This window comes from Pseudomyrmex gracilis, unplaced genomic scaffold, assembly GCF_002006095.1.
Source record: "Pseudomyrmex gracilis isolate BER0280 unplaced genomic scaffold, ASM200609v1 scaffold_6, whole genome shotgun sequence".
Lineage (NCBI taxonomy): Eukaryota > Metazoa > Arthropoda > Insecta > Hymenoptera > Formicidae > Pseudomyrmex > Pseudomyrmex gracilis.
Window position 1 is genome coordinate 1,244,056 of NW_018020590.1, and position 26,012 is coordinate 1,270,067.

At 34.8% G+C, this 26,012-nt stretch overlaps 1 protein-coding gene across 3 annotated transcripts; it reads right to left on the reverse strand.

Moving 5' to 3' along the window:
* Positions 1-469: 469 nt before the first annotated feature.
* LOC109858295 (homeobox protein DLX-5) lies at positions 470-23,113 on the reverse strand. 3 transcript variants are annotated; one of them, XM_020435407.1, is made up of 3 exons: positions 21,381-23,113; positions 7,400-7,625; positions 470-2,455 (listed from the first exon to the last, which is right to left on the reverse strand). In XM_020435407.1, the coding sequence occupies exons 1-3, from the start codon at positions 22,135-22,137 to the stop codon at positions 2,221-2,223; spliced, it is 1,218 nt and encodes a 405-aa protein (XP_020290996.1). In that variant the 5' UTR covers positions 22,138-23,113; the 3' UTR covers positions 470-2,220. The 3 variants fall into 3 exon arrangements, with proteins under 3 accessions (XP_020290996.1, XP_020290988.1, XP_020291004.1); XM_020435399.1 differs by having other exon boundaries at positions 7,400-7,628; XM_020435415.1 differs by lacking the exon at positions 470-2,455 and adding an exon at positions 7,206-7,265 and having other exon boundaries at positions 7,400-7,628.
* Between the last annotated feature and the right edge of the window lie 2,899 nt (positions 23,114-26,012).

Below are 26,012 nucleotides of genomic sequence, written 5' to 3' on the forward strand. Positions count from 1 at the left end.
TACACGTATAAAATTATAATATACATAATAATATTATATATAACTGAAATGAATATGTTACAACTTTACATTTTGTTTTAAAAAATTTTATCTTTGCGTTAAAAAAACTAAAAACATAATTTTTACGTACTAATTTATTGGTGTCTGTAATGCTCGATGTTTGTAAAACAGATCATAGAAAATCTTTGGCTAATCAAAATTCACAAGAAAAAAAAGAAATGATTAATATAGCTATTCTTTTTCCCACTTCTAGCCGATCTCGAAATATAGGAGTGAGCGCATTTCAGTATAGTATAGAATTTACCGATCACAACTAAGGTTATTTTCATTCTGCGCATGCACAATGTGTATGGTGAATGTATTGTAATGGGATATCAGCATGAGAGAAGAAAGTCACTTTCTAGAGAAAAATTTATTCACAATAGGAAGAAAATAATAATACGGAAATAACAATATAGAGGTCCGACTATATCATATCAAAATTTCAAGTTTTACAATCGATTTTTTCATAAACTAAGCTTCGCACAAAAAATTTTACTCTATGTTTTCTACTTATTTTGGCACAAAAAAATCATCCCTTTCTTAGTGCCATATGTTCTGCCGCACTCTGTACACACGCATACACGACACACACACATACACAGAAGGTGTCCAAAACTTGTTAATACAACCGAAGTGTGAAGGTAGATTGAGTCAATTTGAATAAAAAAGTCATGTATTATTTTGCAAAAAACGCAATATTTATTAAGTAATTGATTAAGTAACACACTTACAAAGTCAAACTTATCACGCTTCTCATGCGCTGATATTAATTATCTTAGTAATTATTGCAAATGTTGCAAAATTGTGCATGATTTTTCTGTTCAAATTGACCTAATCTACTTTTATCACTTCGGCTATATCAAAAAGTTTCAATTACTCTAAGATATAATGTATATCATCTTAATTGCTGCTTAATTTGCTGCGTTGCAACTCGGAAATATACACAGGACGAATTTTTCTAACAATCAAAGAGAATGTATACAAGTAGGTATATCATACAATGTCTAATTATAATGCTTATATGTATGTACACAGATATGTTATATGAGCCATTCTATTAATTAAAAGTCCGTATTCACATATGTAACGAAAAAAGTTCTATTAAAAAGAACAAAATAAGAGATGTCTTAACAATATCTTGTGAATGTTTATAGTACTACATCTATAATTTAAAAAATTCAGATTTAGTTGCGTCTTCTGCTACACGCAAACAATAAAGATAAATACGGACCTGCGTATTCACTCATGATGTATAGTGTGATCCAGTTTCTCTTTATAGAATAGATAAAACATGTCATTATCTTGAAAAGACATTATTAAACAGCCAGTCTGTTTAACGCGATCTGGAAATAACGGTTTAGAGAAGTTCTTATTCCTGAGACTACCACCACCCCTTGATTGGATCAAGACAAGTATGTGTCGATAATGTCACATTGAAGCTAATTACGCGGTGATTGTTTCATGCGGTTAAATGGACGCTTTTAAATGTGCCCTGACTGTTCATATATGTATAATAAATTCACGACGATTATCGCTTCGTAATGTCAGTCGCTGTCATGACAATTAGATGTTTGACAAAATGTCGAATTAACATGCTTAATATATGGTACAGCTCTGAAGTGCTATATAAAGTAACGTACAATCGATTTTACGGTGCTGTTCTTTGTTTATTCATTAGGAAGGTTAGCGAGTTTACATATAGGTACGAAATGCGAACAAGTATTTGAAAATAATTTTTGAATTAATTTAATTTTCGATTAAAAACTTGTATATAATTTACACTCGAGTAATAATGCGCACTTATCCGCGTCGCACTATGTAATTCTTTTCGGCCTTAATTCGAAGTTGCCATCTTTAGGACGTCTTGTGATCGCTATACTATCATAAGGCAGAAGGCAATGCTTAGTATGTAGCCTACGGTTCGCGTAACTATTCTTAAAAAAACAAAACACTTTCTGCTGTACCTAATCGGTCAATAAGTAAAGCCTTTCTTGTTCGTTATTGTTATTTTGTAAAGCAAAATATATGTATATGTCTCGACGCCAGCAAACGAATAAGTTTAATATCCAATTTATTTTTTTGATGCAAGTAAAGACATCACGATAAGATGTAGCAAAAATGCACAACAATAAGACAAAATAAAGTCACGGTGAAAGTCTGTCGACACGTTGTTACACTTCAACAAATCGCATCTGCAAGGGGCTGAGGCGGACCATAAGGAGCCCATTGACCCACCGAATGGGTCAGAGTCGTCGATGCTGGCTGCCTGTCCAAACTGGATACCGCCGCGCCTCCCGGATGTCCGGACACTGTTGTTGGGTACGCTACTTTACCTAGAGCCTCAGCCTGGAGAGATAGCATCAGCCGATTTGTAGCTTGCCGCTCGGCCTCTCTCTCTTCCGCTGTTTGTCTCCTGCAAACAAATTTTTCTGGATATTGTTTCTAAATCCCTATACGCAAAAAGAATATTTATTCCATTCTTGTTTCATATTTTTTATTAAGATTAGCAAACTCAGTTATATAACTTATTTTCATTTTCTAAAAGTATTACTTTCTATAAATATATATATAACCTCATTTCCGTGAAACTATCACAGTCGATTCTCTCGCGCTACGATTTTCAGTAAATAAATGCATTTCCAATGAGAATACAAATCGTTTCTATCTTTTATTTTATATAGAAAATAGAAATCAAGAGCATAAATCTGAATTATCTCTAAGAGTGCAATTTTCGTGTATTTTTCATTAGTCTCTACCGTCGTAGATCAAGATACTTTCATAGTAAATATGAAGAATATAAAGTTTTTTTGCAACGATACTATTTAACGGTATCAAAGTTTCTCAACATCTAAGCGTCAAGTCCGATTTGACAGTAGCGACGTCGATCGTCACAAGAAACTAATAGGCGCATAAAGCACGAAATCTTTTGCATTGCTTACATTTTTTGCATTTTAAATAAGATAGATATGTATGCTTATTCTTTAGTAAAAAAAGATAAGCAATACGAATAAATCCATGTTTGCCATGTCACAAAATAGTCTGAAATGGAAACAGCAAAAATTTCACTTTGTGTAGAAATAAAAGTGTTTAGCGACAAATCAAGAGATTTGTTTGACAAAACACACTCATAAAATATATCGCAAATTTCATTTGGAGTGTAATATATAATTTAATGTAAGAAAATAAAGACATGATTCGGCAGCTGTCAAAATCTATGACAAGCGCATCGATTCTATTGTGTAGTCTGAAATTTGTTATTAAACTGATGAACAGAAGAATTTTATTATCCAAGCTTGATAAGTATTATCAAATTTTTTTTTCAGTAATTATAATCCGAAAGTTTTAATTGTTCACGGCAAGATCAGCGATAGTTCTGGTAAAACAGGTTCTCAGGGATGAAACGAGGCAGAGTATAGGAGGGCGAAAATAGTGGTGGTTGTTGGGTGGAAAACAGAAGACGGATGTAATAAAGTTAATTTGATTCGTCACTACCACCGAGCGGGAAGCCACTTTGTGCCAGAGGGTTGCTCGAGCGACGTCTGTTTTCTAGCGTTAAGTCTATTAGGACGCCGCAAAATGGCCGACTCGTTGATAAAGTCGATAGAGCTTGCGCGCACACGATCATCTAGCATGACGAATAATAACTTATTTTATCTTATACATCACTGTCTATTGAAAATACATTTTTTAATGCATTTACTTATTATAATAATTACAAAGAGATATATATCTTATGACGAGATACAGTTTCTCGAATTGTTTCAAGTTCGATAAGATAAATCAAAAACGACAGAACTGGTTTGTTATCGAAAGACAGAACCGTTTAATTATCATTATAATTTCTCACAAATCTGGTAACCCCACAATGCTCGTGGTTGTTTAAAGATTAGTGGCGAGCGTCTTCTTTACAAATTGCCGGACTATCGCGCAGGTATTATCTCATAAATGTTCTTTTACGTCTACCTTTTTTCTTGCCAAGAAAGCAACATGGCTTGACAATTTCCTATAATTTTCTTCATCTGATACCTAGAAACGTGTTGCCGAGAATCAATAACTCGTCTTCGAAATTAGCGTGTCGACTCTCAAAAATCACAAAGATATTCTTGAATCTACTTCAGTATATGAATTATTCTTGTTTATCAATTTATTCTTGTTGGTTCAATCTCCTTAACTATAACCATTAAACGGAAAAAGATGAGTTTTACCAATTAAAGTAAAATTTACACATGTTGATTATAAAAAATCAAACTGAGAAATATATATCTTTATTTTTATGTACTTCGACATATATTAAAACACATAAAAATACATATAGATATATCTTTTATTTTTTTAAATAAATTAATAAATCGTTTTACGGCTTTGCATTGTTATACTAATGAACGTAAAATCGTTTCGTTTTGTTTTGTTGATCAATTACTAATTGAGTTAGATTATTACTTATTTAGAAAGTTCAAATTAAAAAAGCAGAAATATTTAACACGTTATCGCATCTATTAGTCGCTTGCGCAATTGAATCTCGTTCATCAGCGTCTATCTTCGAAATTTATTGCGGCTGCGCCATTGCGGCAGTGACAGGTGCACCTACGCCTGTGCAAGTAATTAACGCGGTTAGGGATTAATAATTGACAACACCGTGCCGATTACATTTTGCAGCCCCGACGCAGTCTCGCCCCATTTGCTGCGGCCGACATAACCATATTCTCTCGTGAACCTGGGACACATTACTCTTATCTTTATACTTTAGCGCGTACTCAAACCGCGATATAGCGCTCGTGGTTTTTCATCTCTAACTAACTAAATCATTGCAAATTTTATCATTTTTGTCTATATATGTGTTACACAAATATTATATCAATAATATATAAATTATAATTGTTTAATTCGATTGTGTTTGCAGGGTTTGTTATCTTTTATATTCTTGTTATATATATTTCCAATTGCTTTTATATTTTATGCTAATTTTTAAGAAGATTCCGTTATGAATTAATAGACAATGTAATGCTGAATGATTTTTCTTACACTACATTACGTACGCAGTATATCGTGTCGAGACTGCGAATCGTGTTCAAACAGTTACTGGCCTGGTCCTACAGTGTAACCAATGAATGTTTAACGAGGCGAATCGGTGGGGTCGGTTAGCGCCCGGCGGAGAGATCGAAACGATTCAGCCAACGGATTCGAGAGCACATTTGACAGTTTAAAAGCCAAGAAGGCTCTCTCTTTCTCTCTGTTTCTGTCTCTCTGTCTCTCTCTGTTCCTTTCTCTCTTTCTTTCTCTCTCTTTCTCGCCTCCCGCGAAGGAGTAGTGGCTGAAAGAGGTGACGGGGCACGCGGAGGATTGGTAGTCACAGTACGGATAGGTGGAGGTCGACTGGGGTCGAAAAGGAAGGGGCGGGAGCGAGCGAGAGGGAGAGGGTGAACGATGGGAGGGAAGAGACTACATTATGTACGGGACAGGGCTAAGCTGTTAGGTATCTGAATTATTGAAACCGAGTTATCTCATCTCTGCCTACAGTCATCTTGTTACTTTAAACGCAGCTGCACGCTGGACTGCGTCGCGTTAGGCTTATGTTATGTTATGACGCGTATTCCGATGAGAAAAAATACACGGTCCTCGAGTTTCTACTGTGTTTGCCAAAACCGTCAAAACTTACAGTTTGTCATAAGTAGGTAAAATCGAATGAACATTTCCATACAATTTGAACATTTAGAATCAAAACCTACTTATATAACTACCTATAGTTAAACTCCGGAGAAAGCAAGATTTTACAGTATTATATATGTTCTCTGATTTTTTTATCTCTGAAATAACAACTAGGGGAGAAAAGTCTCTCGTGTGCGAGCGGTGACGCATTATTGATCGCGCATGATTACCCTGTCGTGCGTGCGTCTTTAATTAAAAATGATGTACTTGTCACTCTGGCGTGAAGTAAATTCGTTGTAACATTCTAGACAAATGTATCTGTCATGGTGATAACATTTCCGAGTGCACTGTGAGACAGATAAAGCGTGTCGTCGGATTCCAAATTGAATTTTACGTCTACTTCTCTTGTGCTATGACGAAAAACTTTACCATTGCCGCCATATGCATATGACATATGAAAAAATAAATTTCTAAATGTTTGTGTCTCTTTTTCTTTCTTTTTCTCTGAGCTGAAAAATATAGATTAAATTGAGAAGCGTGTTTAACACGTGATAACTTTTTAGTTATAAAGTTATAGAATAATTTAAAAAAAAGATAATTAGTAGAAAACTTGGTTATATTAACGCAATCCATAATCTAAAACTACCACTAATTCTGAGACAAATGTTACTAGATATGTAACTATCTGCACATTATACGTGTAATTTTAAGATACCTCGATACTTAAAGTAGATCAGAGAATTGAATAATATCTATAACCAAATCTGTGATAACTTAGTCAACATTATCACAAATAAAATTGGAAATATTCATATTTTAATCCTAACTTTGTTTTAAGTTATACGTTATCACGATAGGATACATAAATAGTCATTGTTTATCTATAGGTAGACTATTTAAAATATTTTATTTTATGGAAAATCATTTTATTCCGAGTATTGTGAAATCAATATTTTTTCTATTGTATTTACAAATGTAATTACCGCTTTACGTTATTACACACACACACACACACACATAAGTAGATTATATTTATTATCTTTTATATACAATTATATGTGTACTTGTAATTGAAGAACTATCTGAATATCTCATGATTAATGTAAATAACGTTTGTGGTAAAAAATCTTTGCTTCTATTTTTGTAAATATGTTAACAAAAACTCATCATTTTCAATAATCGAAGAATATCATAATAAGTATGTAGAAAAGCAAGAGAACTTTGAAGGAAAGAAAGGAAGAGAGACAGGAAAGAAAGAGAAAGAAAGAAAAAGAAAGAAAACTATGGCTAAGGTACGTTCTATACGAGAGAAAGAGTCCTCGAGAATGTCGCCAGGTCGCTCATCTCGTCGTCGAGACATCCATGCTATCGGCAAACTCGCACACGAACGGGTCTTCTTTTATCTAAATGACGTGTTTTTGTCTTTTGTTATCTTGAATAGACTCCAATACATTTGACTGCCAATGCGTTTACAGATATATGCGTCAACCCGCGACTAACCCGCTATTAACATTCCTAAAATAGTTTCCTAACATCGTGCGTTTTCTTTTTTTTCTTTTTTTCCTTCTTGTTTTACTCTGAAAGAAATTTGTATTCGCCACAGTTGTCAACAACGAGTTGTCGCAACAAATCATTGTAAACGTCGCTATGTGATGAGTGCCAATAACAATTTGCGATTGTTTCATTGTGTGATAAAATATTGCTAATTTACCTCCACTTTGTCCGTCTGTTTTGAAACCAGGTTTTCACTTGCGCATCCGTCATCTTCAGCGACTTCGCCAGTGCCGCTCGTTCGGCGGACGCCAAATATTTCTGTTTGTGAAAACGCTTTTCCAGCTCGGCAATTTGCAATCTTGTAAAACTTGTTCTCGGTTTTTTTCTTTTCGGCGGCGTTCGATTTTGATAAGGATGACCAATTCTCCGTGGAAATGCTCCAGCTACTACAACAGAAAAAAAGAAAAGTACTGATTAGTGTGACGTGTGAGCACTTATATTCTATATTATATACATAAGTGTGTTCTTTGTTTCTGTACTAAATGTCTACTAATATCATTTTTCTCAAGATAATAATATATATGACTATAGGTATCTCTTTTTAAAGATATATGATAATACTTTCTTAGTCACATGTATATCTATTTGATAAATTTTAAAATGTTAAAAGTCTTATCTCTAAATAGTTGTTAATAAATTATACAGTAGTATCCATGTAGTTGTCATTATTTAGTTTTGCGCTGTTATTATCACTACCATCTTTATTTAGACCAACTTTTTCTAAGCTCAAACATTGTTATCTTTACGACTTGTCCGAAATACCGGTCTAACTTTTGTCGGTAAAAATATCATATGTCTCGCTCATTTTTAATGCGCCTTCATTGTATTTTGTACCTGTCGAGAATCTCGACTGAGCAAAGAAACAAATCAGCTGTTTTACCTGTTCTCATTCCTCTTGCTAAGTGACAATTGCACAGACACTGTACTATTATAAAACTATTTAAAATCAATGCCGATCAATGTAAGTTTATTTGAAAAATCAACAGTTGCGGATGTATTTATTTATTTTGATGTAATTTTACGGTAAATGAAGAAAGATATTTAGATATTAGTTTAATAATGGTTTGCGTTTTTTATTTATTATTAAATATAATATAGATGCTATAGGTACTAGTTGTCATTACGCTTTATATGAAGTCAATCTCGTGCATTTAAGCAATATTTATAAAGAAATAAATTTACAAGTGGTGTAAAAAAAGTAACAGCATAACTAAACAATTTGAAACAACTAAAGAATTTGTCAAATCTCTATTGAAATATGATTGTATCGACTATTTGTCGACTAAAAATTCCATCGAATTCCATTGTCGACTGCTACAGCCGAACCCTTCTTCCGAATAATTTATTAGAAACCGAGAAATCATCGTTAAAGAGTAAAAGGGCTATTGAGTGAATATTATCCCCATTATGGATCCCCTTTTTCCCGTCTCCTCTTATAGCTGTCCTTTATCCTCTCCCGTTTTAGAAAGAGAGGCCATCGTGTGATAATCGCGAGAGCAATCCAAATAATAAATTTTATAACGTATTTGCACTCAATATTTCTGAGAGCGCACACTGCAACTAAAGATTTAACAACTCTTCAATAAAAAAATAAATAAATAAATCGGAGGGAGAAGAGTATGAGAGAATAGAAGAGAAAATATATAGAAATAGAATAAAAATATTCGCAAATTATAGATTTATTAGTTATCCGATCAATTTTCGTTCGCTTACTCTCTCGTAATTTACGAGAAGTATACACATAATGTACACTATATTCTACATAATTTGCAGTAGTCCATGATTATGACCATACAGACATATATCTGCAAAGATGCGTACGATGTAATGACTGCAATTGATAAATGATTTGAAACCGCGAATATATTCCAGATTGATTTCTCACATCGACTGCTTGACGCAATGGTCGATGCAGCGCGTTGAATAGCGTATAATTACGATATGGCCGAGCACATCATGAAGGAGTAAAATCGACTGCCTCGTACCATATTATATTTTACCGACAGATTGCCTTTTGTGGTCCTCGTGACGACCAATCGCATACAGAAGAGTTCCTGTGACTTAAGTCCTTTTGACTTAAGTGACTATCCTGAGTTAAGGTCATCAACTCTCACCAGTTAAGTTTTTTTCTCGTACCTGCCACTCTACTACCGCACACTTGCGCACGACTCTTGTTAAAGACTGGGCGAATAAAGGGAACTTATAAATGGCAAGAGAAGCTTCGTTCCAACGACTTTAGTCACAGAAAACTCTGCTGTAATTTGCGCGAGCTTCGGTTTTATTTTAGCCTTTCACTTTTTTCTCTACACGTGCAAAAGGTTTTCTTGGGTTATTTGTTATATTGCTTATTAGAATGATTATCATCAAACAACTCGATTAACATCAACAATTTATATAGATACGATTGATAAAGAAAGAAAAAAAATTAATTGACATATTATTAACAGAAAAAACCCAGCGTTCACCATTTTTACTTAACCGAAGAAAGTATTACGTATTATTTATAAATAATTATATAATTATAATCGGCATTTTTATTTTATTTAAATTTGTGAAATCTTATAGACCCTACTAGGATTTACATGTAATTGTCTGTAGGCATGCGAAGAATTAAACGTTATCATGTATACCGAAAGCGGATGAGATTTGGTCACTTTGATAATTTCTACTATTCGCAGAAGTCAAGTTTATGATTGCAGAAGTAACTTTTTTTATTGTTTAAATCAAGGTTGTCATTTTTTTAAATGTTGACCAGACGCAATTTTGTCTTCAGTGACCTACTGAGCTTGTAACATAACCTTTGTCGAGCAACGATGACAACTCCATCCGCGACCGAGAAAAAGTCGGGTTAGGTTAGGTTAAAATCATTTGATGACGCAATATGCTGCTGTGCAGCTGCGACAGCGGTTCGCGGGCTAGAGAAAGTCATTACTTTGAGCACGTTCTGCTTGGTAATAGGGTTTGTGGCCTTCAAAGTAAATTATGTCCTACTCTACGCGGATTCATGACGGAGTCCTCGACGACGCCCCACAACCACTGTCAGTCACTGTCATCGTTGAAGAATAAGATTCTGTAATTCCCGTAAATTTCGAGTAAAACTTGTCACACTACTAATCTAAGTAGAGGGTAGTGTACAAATATTGATCGAGATTGTAAAATGCATTAAGCTTTATTCTATTGTGTGATTGTTGGCATTATGATTTTGCCAACATAGTTACCGTTCATGGCAATTGTACTTCACAATCTGCATTCGCGATTTGCGTTGTTTAGTCTTTGAGTGTCTTCATAAATATAACAAGAATCTAACATGTCATACTACGAGCGAATCATAATAAAGCTTCTAAACTATATGAGAAACGATTGATAAGTGTCCGAAATGTAGATAACAACAGTATTATCATATTATGCTGTTGTCGTTGACTAGTTCATTTTTCAGAAGTCAAGCACTAGCTCATTATCGCACGTAGTGTTTGTGTAACATCTCGTCAAAGTAGATACTCTCTCGGTGATAGTTTTAACACTTTCTCATACAATTTAACTATTGCAATGATCAAAATTTTAAGATTGAACTTTGAATTGCTCTTTCTTATTCTTCACGTATCGCTTCGTTCGATTTTCATTTATTTTCGAATCTCTAAAAATGGCTCTGTGGAAAGACATTTTCGAGCTACGACAAAGTCACCGATGCTGACTATAAATACATGGCTATACTTTGGTGAGCTTTGCAAGATCCGTAAACAAAATGAGGATATAAAACAAGTCGTATTTCGTTTCTCGCGCTGAAATAATAGCGCCGAGACTCACTTTTGGACATGCAATTCTAGATGCAACGTCGTTATCTATAACTGAATCTTTACAAGAAACCCCGTGTATGTTAGAAAAATAAGAGTTTGGGTATAAAAGTTACCAAGTTCCTACTTTAGACTTACTATGGATCTATACACGTTTTAGAAAAAGCACCTACATATAATACAACTGTGTTAACTTTTATACGCACACACACATTTACTGAAGGTATAATTGAACCGATCTAGCAGGCAAACAGCACTAAACGGATTCGTAGAAAGCATAAATTCTACCTTTTATGGAATTACTCTTTTTAACCATCCGTCTAATATCACCGTCTTAAACTAGCGGTATACCATGCGTTTTTGCTTGCTCGATTGCTTGCGTGTTCCTGTGCTGGCTGTCTTGCTGACTGCTTTGCTAAATTTCGTAACAGATCAGGTGCTACAGCGCATTCCCTTTATTCTCACAATGTCGGGATCCATAAACTCGCTATTCTCACGCCTCCCCTGTATTCCTCTACTTTTTGATAAAAATCTTGCGCAAAACGATATTGCGCATACAAAGGCGTGGTTGCGTTCTGACACGTGCGATTAGTGTGCGAGTTGTGTGTAACAATCGGTAGTAAGGTAACAGCACGATAGGAGTAAGTGAATTGAAAGAGTTCCTGTTCGTGAAAATAAAGAGCTTCGTGAAAATAAAGAACGTGAGAATACACAATTTTTTTTTGCGTAGTCCTATGCTGACCTCCATTGTAGGAGTCAATCAGAATCACTTTCATATTACATGAACAAACTCCGTCTGCACGGAAAACTCTCTTAAAAAGTTTTCTAGATCTCAATTATTGAAAAACGTTTGTGCGCAAAAATCTACATTTTACGTTAGTAGTGCATAAATATTAAAAAAGTATAACAAAACATATTTTAAACACCAACTTTAATAAAGGTAATTATATATAATTGTTATGCAAGTAACTTTTTATGTGACATTATATGTAAATAATGTGCATTGTATCATCTACTTAACAAAATTTGCTTCCTATTTTAAGATTTAAATAAACCGATGACTACGTAACATTAAAACACTTTGCAACATGGGTTCTCTTCTTGCGTAGATCTGAAAAGGGAAATGTGAAAGCCGTAAGCACCGATCATTTCTCAAACTTCATAACTTGATATAAACCCTCGACCTGCGTGGCGGTGGGAGAGAGTAGGAGAGAAGAGCGGGAAGAGAAGCAACGGCTTACATTATCGATATTACGAGGCGTCGATAAAAAATCGTATAAAATTAAACAAGCTCGCACGTGTTTGCGATAAAATTCAATATCTCTAGTCTGTAGATGCTGCCAGTGGTTCTCGTGCCCATTTTTTCTCTTCAACTAGCGCTTCATCTTCATCTAAAAAACATGTTTATATATTGTTACAACGTCCTAAAACGTTTTTCCAATATCGTCGTTATTTTTAGCTTTTAATTATTAAGACTCTTCGATATCTGAATATCAAGTCCGATTTGACAGTAGTTACGTCGATCTTTATCAATTTTTGCACTTAAAATAAGATACATATACATGTGTATATACAATATATATGTTCACACTTTTTGTGAGAAAAGAAAACCAAAATAAAGTGCAAACAAAAAGTGTAAGCTACACAAACAGGCATGTTTGTCATAATGCGGCCAAAAATGACCTGAAAACATACTAAAAGTTTCGTGCGCTTTCTGAAAACAAAAATGTTTAACAACAAATCAAGATTCCAACAAAACGTAGGTGTGCACACCTGTGCTTAAAATATATCGGAAACTTGGTTTGAAGTGTAATTTAGTATAAGAAATACAAAAATCAAAACATGATTCGCGACAACAGTCAAAATTTGTGACAAGCTTAGCTTCCATTATGTAGTTTGGATCTATTTTACAAGTGCGTTCTATTAATTCCACGTGTGTTTATACAGAAATAATCTTTTATTTTCACATAAAAAATGTACGAATCTTTCGCATATTTTTCTTGTTTCTGATATCGTCAATCCAAGATGGCCGCGGAAATATCGTTTGTCTCAAAACTTGTTGCCCTTTTGATAAAAATCTAAGAAAAAGCATAAATAATACTAGAAGTTGACTCGTGTCGACTCGAGTGACTAAATCGAAAGCATGTAACATGATCCATGCGTTACAAAGTTACACAATAGAGGGAAAGGTACTTGAGGAAATAACAGAGAGAAATAACGCGACAGTCCAGCAAGTTTGCTGGTCATCCATATATTGTGACGAGCACAGAGCGAGATCAAGGTTTACTGAAATTTGCTCTGACATGCCGCCGAAGACCCACCGCGATAAATCCCGCCGATTTCTCCGGGGATCTGAAAAAATCGCGAATGATATGCCGGAAACCGCTTCGGTTCTGTCCCGCGATAAAATATCGTCATTGCGCATTGCCACGTTTTTTCGACGCACTGACGACTGCGCGTCGGTCAAAAGATTCGCCGCCCTCATGTTTTTCCGGTGGTCTCGAGGGATATTCGATCGACGCGTGAGATAGGGGCAGATTCGGTCAATTTCTCGTGTATCTCGCACGCGAGAGAATACGAGCTGCTTGTTTTGAGCGGCCGACCAATCAATTGACTCCCTCTTCACCCCTTTCCTTCATAAAAATATCGCATTTTGCGATTCTGTCCCATCGTGCATTACTGCTAGACACAGTTTAATGTCGATACCAATGAGTTATTATTGCACAGCTCTAACAAAAAGAAATAGTTTTAAAACGAATAAATTTAAAATTTTTGTATAGACGTAAACAAGAACAAAACTAAATAATACATGTAGGAAGAAAGTAAATTATGTCATGTAATATCATATATTTTGATAAACGATGGTTAATACATTAATTTAAAACAGTAGAATATTTCAATGAAGCTTTTAAAACTTGTCTTATAGCACATGTTTTATGGAATCATAAAGACAATCGATACCTCAATTAAAACAAAATGTTTTAACGTAACCAGCTCGCTCGCGTTTACGTGCGAAATATCTGCAGCAAAATTAAACTGAAGTCACGTTAATTATACTACGACTTCTTCTCGTTGTTCGGCAATGGTCTATCACAGCAGCGACGACGCGCGACGGCAACGGCGGCGGCGGCGGCTGGCAGCCGTGACCGACGAGAGCAACGGGGCGATGATGGACGAGCGCGTCTGACCCTTACGGGGGCTGCCAAGCTTGCCCAGCTAAATCCCTAACTCAACGCTAACTCGATCAGTCATCGCCCACCATGGCTCGCTCTCTCGTTGCTCGACTCCAATCTGCCTTCAGATTAATTACTACATAATGCCAACCTGAATAATTATCGTTTCTACGGAAATCCGCCTATATTAGTTATGCGTACCATTGCGGCATGTTCTTCCTCTTATAATTTTCTTCTAAATATGAATCTTTTTTATATTGTTAGTAGGGAAAACATTGAGACATTTGTGTAATTCTATTAAGTTCTGTCTCATTCAAAGATATAAATTTCGGTTGTAAAAAGATACTAGAATGACATAAGTAAATTAAATGAAAAAAGGAAAAAAATATATTCAATTTTAATAAATGCAGTTTACACATGTGTATAGTGTTGCTGACACGCTAATAGATAATGACGTATATTATTTTTACTTTGGAGTTTGCAAACATTGTCAAGTCAAATTTTAGCAGTTAATTATATATACTTTCTCAGTATGTTCTTAAACGTGAGCTTATTATCACATAAATATGTGCACTTGGTTTTTACTCTGTTAGTGAATATTTTATTCGGTTTTATATATTAGAGTAATGTAAAATTAAACATTATCACAGTATGTTACTAATATAATCTCCTGGATACAATGATGTGGATACAATATTTGAGTGTGTGAAATACGAACATATGTTATACTTGCTCCAAAAAAGATGAATATATATGCGAGTTTTTCTAAATGAATTTTTCTGTAAAACGATTAAGAAGAAAACAATCAGACTTTTTTAACAAAGCTAAGTTTTGTAATTTATTTTACCAAGGAGCCACATTATTCTCTATTTTAAATTTTCGATCTCTTATGCAATGCTGTTTTTTTATAAATAAAACCTAAACTCTCATATTTGCAATATATTTACTAAATATTACAAACACTTGCTTGTCACAAAGTGAAGTATCGGTACGGGTCAATTGCCTCTGTGTTTCCGCTATAAACGATCCGAAAAATGAAATGCGCGTCTAGTGCTAATAATACAGTGTAACCAGAGCTCTGCGCAAAAGCAAATTGCACCGAATACCAAGAAACGTTTTCCTGCGAGCTGCGCCCCGCGGCTGTTCCATGTGCTCGATCTTGAAGATATTCCCGTTTCGATACGCCAGCCTGATCTTTCCGGCACCTCGAATCATCAATTCGGTAGTTGAAGGCATCTTTACTGTGATTCGTAATAATGTATCTACTGTTATCTGCAGTCACCGAATTTGATGATGATAATAAATATTAATATAGATACTAAATATATATTGTTGTATTTTTGATTATAGTAAACAAAAGATTAGATATATAAATTATATACAAAATATACAAAAATATAAGTTTAATATATGTTTTGTTTTTATTAAAACTTGTGCGTAAATTGTAGAAATTTTATCGTGCAAAAAAGTTACTTTAATTACGATAAGAATCATTAGTGCTATTATAGAATTTATTTAATGAGACAGTACATTTAATATGTTTGTTACTTTTAAGCATTTTTACTTTATTATTTATTGATTGTTGTTTGCAATTTTCGTCAACAGATAATATAGAAAGATTTTGTTTTTTTTTGTTTCACATAAAAAGTATTAGATATTTTGGAGACTGAAGTTTAGAGTCGGGAATTGTCAGCGAAGTTAAACACTTCAACCGCAGAAATCCGCTGGTGAAATACATATCATCACCAAAAGTGCACGGTAACACGATGCCGAAGTCGCTTTGACCATCCGACAAATCGCAACGACTAAACTGTCGTTAAACACGCTAATGATATACTAACGACGGCAATCGGACTACGACGATATTGCTTTGTGCGAATGTGTGTGATTCTGCTGATATATTTAGAAATTACTGGTTTATACTACACTTACATGATTCGTTGTACATACATAGACAGTATAGGTGTTCACACAGACGAACGTGCACACTTGGACAATTTGATCGGCGAGGGTGCTGTGCCGCACCGGCCGCTTATGTGGATTCTGGTTCTTAGGTTTTGGTCACGCGATGCCTTTTTTCTCTGTTCCTGGTACCCGCTTATCTCTGGCCTGAGGCGCTTCACAGCGCATCGACACATTGCGTCGTTCTGCTGTTTCCGTACCTTCTTTGTGTGTCCTCACAAACCAACTACATTTTTCTTAACACTATTCGGATAGAGCAAAACTTAATCTTTCTTGACTTTTTTGTTCACACCGATCGCGATATTTTGAGTTACTACTCTTGTTTTACGTTACGTAAGGAAAGTGCTCGAAAATACCGCGGTTTGCCGTGTTTCGTGTACCGTCGTGCCATTGTGCCGTAACTGTTTCCCAGAAGGGCGCAAATCAGAGGAGTAATATACGGATGTAAAAGTGCGAAACTCTAATTAGTATTGAATGCTTCTGCGTAAAGAGCGTATATTGTAGAAAATTACTGTTGCCAGCTAACGTTCTCGAAACCCAGAATAATTGACGCATCGCTCGAGGATTATCCGGCCTGGTTATGAACAGTGTGTTGCCTTACGTTGCGTAGTGCTACAATTGAACAGAGTTCAATTCGAAACCATTCCGAAACCTACATATTATAGATACTCGTATTTATTTTGAGAGTGTCATTGTAGTAGGTCCAGTGGGTATTTTCATATATATATGTTGTCTCTTTTTCTCTTTCTTTCTCTCCTATCTCTGAACTTTAAAAACAGCGAAATTGAAAAAAATATACTAGATATACAATATCAAGATTTTATTAAAACAATTTAATTTTTACTCTTACATATATGTACTATATAGAGTGTCTGCAAAGATCAAGACTAAACTTATGCAATGTGTTAATCAGGTCAAGTAGATGAAAAAAGTTCATATAAACGTATGTCCAAAAATGATTTATTAAAAATTATTATTCTATATCTTCAAGTAAGTGACATGACACATTGAGAATTTTCGAAAGATAGACTTATTTCAGAGAAATTCCTTCTATTTTCACTAAATCGACACTTTATTGACTGGAAGTCAATTGAAACGGAAAGTCGAGAATATGGATACTAATTAAAGGGTTTTCTGAAGAGAATATAAAACAATTTTAATTCTAATTCTGCGTTGTTCCTATGTATTATTTTCGAAAAATAACGTAATAATAAGAAGTTTAGAAAGTTACTGCTTAAGATTCGCGTTAGATGAAGGTTTACGAGTCTTTTTGACGATTGTTTAAATTACTGCAAGTTTTGAAGCGCATTCTCATACCAATTCACAACAAGGAGTAGTTCAAAATGTGGACTTGGTTCGTAGGCTTCATTCGTAGAATCGTTCAAACCCACTTTTAACGACAAACGTAGTCTGCAGTTGCATTGGCGTAGCTTCATGCAACTTCCTTGGTTGTGCATATATTTTATATTTTGCACTTTATATTTTGTCATTACTTTCAGAAAGCTATTACTTATGCATGCTTAATGAAAGAGATTATTATATCTATCATTATACATTACGATAAACATCAATACCAAGATCTTTTTTTTTTGATACCCACGTATATATTATTTTTACACGCAAATATTTATCGATATTGATAAGTAAATTAACATAAATATAAATTTCAAGCATTATAAAAATAATATAATTTTATTTCTGCATTTAGGCAGTTTCAAGCTACGCTAGTGACTAAAAATGGCTCGACGAGTTTTGGCTTACGATCAGAGAAAGAAAGATCGTTATGTCAAATCGGCGAAATTGGTTCTCTGAACATAAATTGCAGCCTGCTTTTGTAGTAGTTAGCTATAACGTCAGAATTTTATAGCGTTATTTCTGCAACTTTAATTGATCGAAAATATTTTGAAATCATGTCGAGTTTCGCATCATACATCGCTTTAAAAAACTATAGTAGAAATGAGATGTCGATATTACCGATATTATACGTAAAATGATGTCGGAGAAAATAATTGAGCATTTACCGTTTCGTTTCTATTTATAATTATCGCGGATTTATGTAGCGCGATATCTTCATGTAACATGGCGTTTCCGACCGCCTCGAAGCGCTCCCGATTCTAATCGAATGCGGCGTGTCATTTCAGTATCAAAATGACAGGTGCCGGGACGTAGTCGAAGCACAAAGCAAATAACACGGCGTATCTATCGTATACGTACGCTTGTCAAGCGTAACGTTGCTTTTATTTATATTTTACGCGAGTTAAATAGCTTTTGGAAAGTGTGCGTTGCGATTGATCCAACTATAATGTCGCGCCATAATATGCTAAATAAATGGCAGCAAACACAATTTGGATTCTTGCCTTGTTCAAACAATCGTGACAAAAATGATCACAATTGGACTTTTAAATTTTAATTCTGCAAAAAATTTGTTGCATGTGTCATATGTTGTATGTTGATAAAAACGCAGTTAATTACAGAAAAGAGGAAATATTTTAATTAAATTACGAAATTAATATTTCCATTAATAGAATCTTAGAAAATAGGAACTTAAAAACTATAAAAGTCATGAAATAGATTTTATCTTATATGCTCTTTAAGGATTAAGGTATATATAATTAGAAAAAAATATATAACACTTGTTGGTAAATATTGCTGGAAATAATATTACTGTTATACAAAATAATATTAATATTATGAAAACGATCAATTGAGGAATACTTTGGTATATTAAGCTATAGCGTGTTGTTTCTCTCTTTCTCTTTTTCGAACATTAAAAGTATTGCGAACGAAATAATCAGGCAACAAAAATGCGTGTAGCACTTGTACGCATAAGCACATTTTACTCACGCCACGCTAATAGCGGGCTTCATTACCTGCACGAAAAAGTCAGCATTCAAGAATACACCAATATAGATGCTAATTATGTATTTTGCACGTACGTGCATTTTAACGTTTACATTCTTTTTTCCACGTGTTCCACAATATAATAATTGTTCGGCAAAATTTCTCAAATACAACATATTTTTTCCAATTTGAAGCTAATTAAAATTAATTATATTTAACAGATATGCAAGTTGCAAGTTAAATTGCCTTTATAAATTAGATATCTCTAGAATAAAGAATATGTGATGAAACATAAGAGAAACAAGTAACGAAAAAGAAGAAAATTTCTTGTATCATAAATTTATAAAAAACATAACTCTTTATATAAAATTCTATATATTTCTATAAAATATATTTATTTATACAAAACATATAACTCTTATACTTTTATCGTATCTGTTATTATCGTAAGTAACTAATCATTTATTGCATCATTTTCCAGATGAAATATCAAATTCAGGATTCAAAATTCTATCCTCGCGATGGATTACTTGATAAAAATAGAGATTGCTGAAAAGCTTAGTCTATGAGAACAAAAAGGGGTATAGAACAGAAGATAGCTGAGAATAATGTGACGACTTCGACTTGTCCGCACACCATTAAAATGTCACTCGTGCCTTCAACGATTTCGTACTCGGGCGCTGATCGCGACGACGGCGCGAGTGAATAATTTTCACCGTTAATACATAATTGATAATCTTCTATATATGGTTAGCAGTCGCGAAGCGCAGTAATGACACCAAAGTGGAGAAGACCCACGCCTAGAGCCCGATTGTCGTCGTCTAAAGATATACCTATCCCAATTAGAGGAATTGACGGTGATTGCTAACCCCGGGAACATGCCTCTCATCGCTTTATATATTTCGTCACTTGATTGTATCTATTCGTGATCTATTGTCGCTTTGATTCCTGTCGCTGGAATTATAATATCTGACAATCTCGCTAATTGCATGAATTCTTCATTTCTTCTGTATTACATTAGAATAAATGCGCAAAGAAGCGTGTATACTTTAATTGTACAAAAGTCTTAATATATAATTTGATTCGGCAAAAGAAGTAGTGTCTGTAGGAGAGTAAGGCACAGGTAAAAGTAAAGAAACTTCTTTTCTTCCCGCCGAGGTAAATTAATGAAGACCTCTATATCAAGCATGATCCGTTATCTTTGAAGCTGCAGAGATGAAGTATAACATTTCACAATAACAAAAACGATAAGCCAATTAGTATATGTTTCAGGCAATGTTCGATATCTTTTCTTTTTCTCCGATACATAATTATATAAGCCATAATTAATTATATAAACCATATGTATCTTTCTCACCAATTTCTAAAAAAAGATATTTATGTCTGAAGATGTTCTTTTGCTTTCATTCAACATTGTTAAAAATTGAAATAGTTTTATATAAATTAATTAATCTATTATATTTTTAATTTCTTTTATTACATTATTCAGCTGAGAGAGAGAGAGAGAGAGAGAGAGAGAGAGAGAGAGAGAGAGAGAGAGAGAGAGAGAGAGAGAGAAAGAGAGAGAGAGAGAGAGAGAGAATTTAATGAAAAATCCCTTTATCGATTAGAAATTAAAATTAAATAACTGTTAATTTATCGTATTTGAAAATGTCACTAATGGTATTACGTTACTAATTGATGCCGCTTGATATAATGTACACATATATACCTATTATGTATATGTAATTAATTTTTTATTGAATGTTTGGGATTACGTAATTTTTCGTGTCAAACTATCTGTTTTGTGACCAAAAAGTTAATGAAATAGTTATAGCTGCATATGTACATATACGTATAGAAGTTACAGTACTTTTAATAAAGGACATTTGCGACTATTAAAAATGATAGAATTTCATTGTTTTACAGAAATTTTTGCAAAAAACTATGCTCTTACCTATGGTTTATTCTCCAATAAATTTAGTTAAGTTGTAAATCTTTTTTTATTTTATGTCTCTGACTTTTTATTTAGTCCATATTAGGTTACTTGAAGTCAATTTGATACGTTTTTACGGCTTGACATTAGCTTAATCTAGTCTGGACGCTTTTCCAACTATTAGTCTGGAAATATTATAAATTTAATTATGTAATTCTATTATTTAGTTAATAGAATTACATAATTAAATAGTGAAAATATAAATAAATATAATGTTTCAAATCGTCTAAATATCTCTTTTCGTTGTTTTAAAAACAAAATTTTTACAGAACGCCTCGTTTTGAACACTATAATTTCTTTTTGACCAGAAAAGGGCCATATTATTGTAAATATATTTATAGTTTAAATCGTTTGTTCACACAAGATCAACTGATTTGTATGATAATGCAGACATACCTGCCAATCTATCCTTGAGATGCGGATGCGCCTGCAAAGGATGCGAAGCGAGATTCGCCAGGAGACTCGCTCTGTGTAAACCGGCCGCCGCAGCCTGTTGCTGGGTATGTTGAAGAGCCTGCAAACTCCAAGGCGGTATCAACGTCTGTGCGGGCAAGGCACCAGTCGGTGTACCGTTCGCACCCGGTGGCCGATGCGCCGGCACTCTTATGACGCTACCACCGGTGTAGATAAGTCCAGTGCCAGTGGGAAAGAGTCTGAAAGGGGCAAGGAGATCCGATGTCGAGACACAATGAACAGACGACGTGTTAGTGCGAATGTCGCTGTCATCGTCGTCCTTTTCCGAGAGCTTCTCTTCAACGTCGTGATTCCAAGATCTGCCATCCTCCGGAACGCCTGAAGACGTTTGATGATTATTATCACTGTTGTTATTATTGTTGTTGTTGCCTTCATCCCACGACCACTTCCTCTCTTTGTCGCTGTCTGGTTCCTCCGAGGATGGGCTTTTGAGATTTTGAACGTCATTTTCGCCAAGTAAACGGCTGATGCTAAACGGGTGACTTCGCGAAGAGTCGTTCGGTAGCGTTCTTGCACCGATTTGACTTGGAAGTGGCGAGGTTGAGCACTCAGACGTCTCTTGAGACATGTGGCGGGCATCGTAGCTCGTGTAATTACGGGGACTGCAGCTCCGGGAATCGGAGTCATCCACGTTGATCTCCTCCGTCGCGTCTACATCACTATCACCGTGCTCTGACATGATTTCCTGCTTTACCTCGCGAAAACTCACGTTGCTCAGAATCGACTTTCGCGATGATAACGTGCTTCAAATGATGACTGTCTTTATCACATTATCATACATTCGTGGTAATTTGCAAACCAACACTGAGTGAAATAGTAAATAATAAAACATTAACACATTTAATTAAAAATGATCAATAAAAATAAACTTGATAAAGGACTAGATTATAACATATATATATATACATGTATATATATATATATCGAGTTGTGAAATATACGGCAACGATTTGAGCTTATTGCAATTTGTTTCGGATAATTTCTTAAACTTGTCATTAAGTGGCGGCCATTTTATTTCTATGCGTGTATACTGGTATCGTTTGTACAAAGATTTTATTGGATGTTCATTTGCCACCAAATTTCTTCTCACGAATTTACTCTATCTTATTTTCTTCGGTCTCTTTCAGATGAAGATGATACATATAACACACTTCAACACTTGTTTTCTTCACTATGTTGGTCTGTTTTTCTGATATATAAACTATAATCTTGTACATCAATACACCACGTTTTCGAAAACTAATAAAATTTATTCTCTCGTATCATGTTTTTTTTCAGCAGATAAATCAAAAGACAACAAGCCTCTTTCGAGGCTGATCTTTCAGTCATTTTGGACGAAAACAAGGATACCTCTTCTGTTCCATGAAGGAATACTTGACGCTGAAAATATTTCACCGATCCAGATCAATACTTCGGATTTACAGAAACTCTCATCACACCATATCATCTATAATTCTTGAGATTTTTACAATTTTAGACCAATATTTCGTACTTAGAAAAACACTGACGAAACTCACAAAGAAATGTCGCATCTCATGAAAATAAAGTGCTCGCGCGATTATCGAAAACGGAGAGCGCTTCGTTGCCCGTTTGCTGAGATTTTGTTAACTTGGCGAACGGAGCGCCAGCGAGAATACGTGGACCACTTCGGCCGCGTCGAGAGAGACGGGACGTTGTGAGAGTACCGACGAGAACAGATGGTGTATCCCTACCAGAACGGCGTGACGCGCCGACTCGCAACGTCAGACCTTACATCCAGCCCACCGTTGCTTGCGCGGCCAATCAGGCGGCGATGTTTTACGCCCACAACCGCGCGCATTGGTCGCTGTTAAATTGATACCTATTTAACATTTGAGCAGAATGTTGCAGGCGATCGCCTTTTTTCCTCTGTATTATTTATTGTCCGATCGTCGTACCTCCTTTTTTCACCCTCTTCCTTTTCGCTCGCTTGCTCGCTTCTTCTTCCTTCGTATTTCTTCTTCTGCCAGCGCGTTCTCTGAGCGGCTATGGCTTTCTTCTGCTCTCTTTGCTCTCTCTCTTTCTCTCTCTCTCTCTCTCTCTCATCTCTCTTCTCCATCCCTTTTCCTCCCTTCCTCCCTTCTTCTTTCTCTCTCTTTCTCTCTTGCTATTGTCGACTCGCGTCTTCTTCTCGCTTCGAAAACGCGCCGTATCGAGTCAAGGAAGCAGCGGGACTTAATTACGGAGAACATTCTTGCTGCTTTTGCTCCTCCTCCTCTCTCTGTCTCCCACTTGTTCGTCTTATAGTAGTTTTGTATCATGGACGCCGTAAAGTAAATGCAACAGCAGCACTTGCGTCTTTTTAACTTTAGACGTACGTGAGATATAAGCGAAAGATTTCATATAGCAGACAATATTTCATTAATATATGTATTTAATTCTTTACGTTCAACGTGCGAAAACAAAAAGTACTGAAATTACTAACAAGACACGATGAGACTCGACTTATTATCTAATAATCCTGATTCTCAGTTCTATTATTAATCAACTTTAACGTTATTTAATTATATCTTGCGGTATGTACTATCTAAAGATTTTTCTGAAGAGATAGGCCAATATTCTTCGATACTAGAAACTTTCTCACAACCGATCGATTAGTCATCGCGCCACTCTGGAATGGCTGTTCGACCGCGTAAATGCGCGAGCGCGTCTTTTATGTGCGCTGGTTGAAAATGGTGACTCTGTCGACAAGCTCTCGACCCGCCATTTTCCACGACCTATGGGGAAGACGTATATCTTTCCCTTCACACAAGTGGGGGAAAAAGCACTTTTTGCTGCACTTTCAACGGAGTTACGATTTACCATACTATTATATATATCAAGTTGCTTTAGACTGCAATTAAATCAATTGAACACTAATTCTTTTATGTAAAAAGAGAGTTGTTTTTGATATATTAATTCAAAGATTATATCTATCTTATGAAAGTTATCGAAATTTCAAAATCATATTACCTCAAGATTTCCTAAATCATGCAATTTACGCACTCATGCTTCGTCTTTTTCTCTTTATACTATAGGTTATGATTATTATAAATATTCAGTAGATATTGGCAGTGACTATTGGAACGCAGCGCTACTTTATTAATAAATAAATGTCAAATATAGAGATTAAAAGGTCATGTAGTTAATTTATTCAAATATATTGTTACAGAGAGAGAGAGAGAGAGAGAAAAAACATAAAAACATAAATATAATAATATTATACGTAATACAATTATACGTAATTTTAAAAAATACTAACAAAATATATAAATACATAAGTATATTTTGTAGAACAAAAATCCAAGGGACGTAATTTACATAAGATCATATACGATTAACATAACTTTTACATTACGTTGTAAAAAGACTCTTATAACAAAGTTGTTTGCCCTTGAAAAGAAATAAAATAGTGTATACAATAACATATACTTTTAAGTTAGAATTTTTGATAGTAATTTGTGTACAAATTAGTCTCAAATTTTTAATTAGAAACGTATGTGTATCCTTACGTAAGAGAACTGCTTGTAATTTAATAAGTAGTGTGAGAATAGATGTATGTTAACGGACATAATTAGTTTCATTGGAAATAAGTATACACTTTATATATATTTTCTAACATAACTTATGTTATCTATGATGTAATGTTGCAATTATGTATTGAATATTGAATATATTGAATGCGCTCTCTCTTCTTTTCTCACTCACTCACTTACTTTCTTTGTCTTTTTTTGATACTGCACAACTCTAGTTTCTATAAAATCAGTTCCCTCTTCTAAAACTATACTATCTGTACGTCTTTCAATGTGATTTGTGCGTTCCGATCAATTTGGGTGTCAGGCGTCTATGTGTCACTTAGACGTTTTCACCGTCACCAGAATAATTCATGTTACACTTTGGAGCTGGTATAAACCCTATACGAAAAGAGCGACTCGACTAAAGCACACAAGTAGGAAGAAGAGAAAGTGATGAAGAGGAACAGAACTGAAAAGGATGAGATATACAAGAAAAACGCAGGGTGACCGCTCGTCAACGATGGCCGGAAATGTGTTGACGTGAAGAAACAAACCTGTGATGCATGAAAAATGGCATTCTTTATTTAAAAGTCTTAACTTATTCACATCTCACAGTTAATGCAAAAAAATTATGTGGTATGTTGAGAAAAACCCGTCAACATTTTTTAAAGTACGAAAAGATCATTTACAGAAAAAATGTCGAATATAGAAATAACTTTTTTTTATTTGTGTGCATTAAGCAATTCTCCCTGTAAGAAGTCAAAAGACAGTACGTGCCCCTTTTGCTGAAAATTAGTCCCAGAAGTCTATTGCTACGCACTCTTGTAATCGTTGAGAACGCTGGCATCACAACCCCTATTGCTGTATGTAGAGTTTCGCATTACGCAGACAGAATATTTATCTCGTAACGGAGCAGTGGCGATGCTAAATAATTGATTGAAGAAGGGTGTGCTCGAAGCGGTGTATCAAAGAACAGAAAGAGATGGAAAACAACAAAATGCAGTTTCCAACGTCGATGCAAAGTTACTGCAAATTTGGTTAA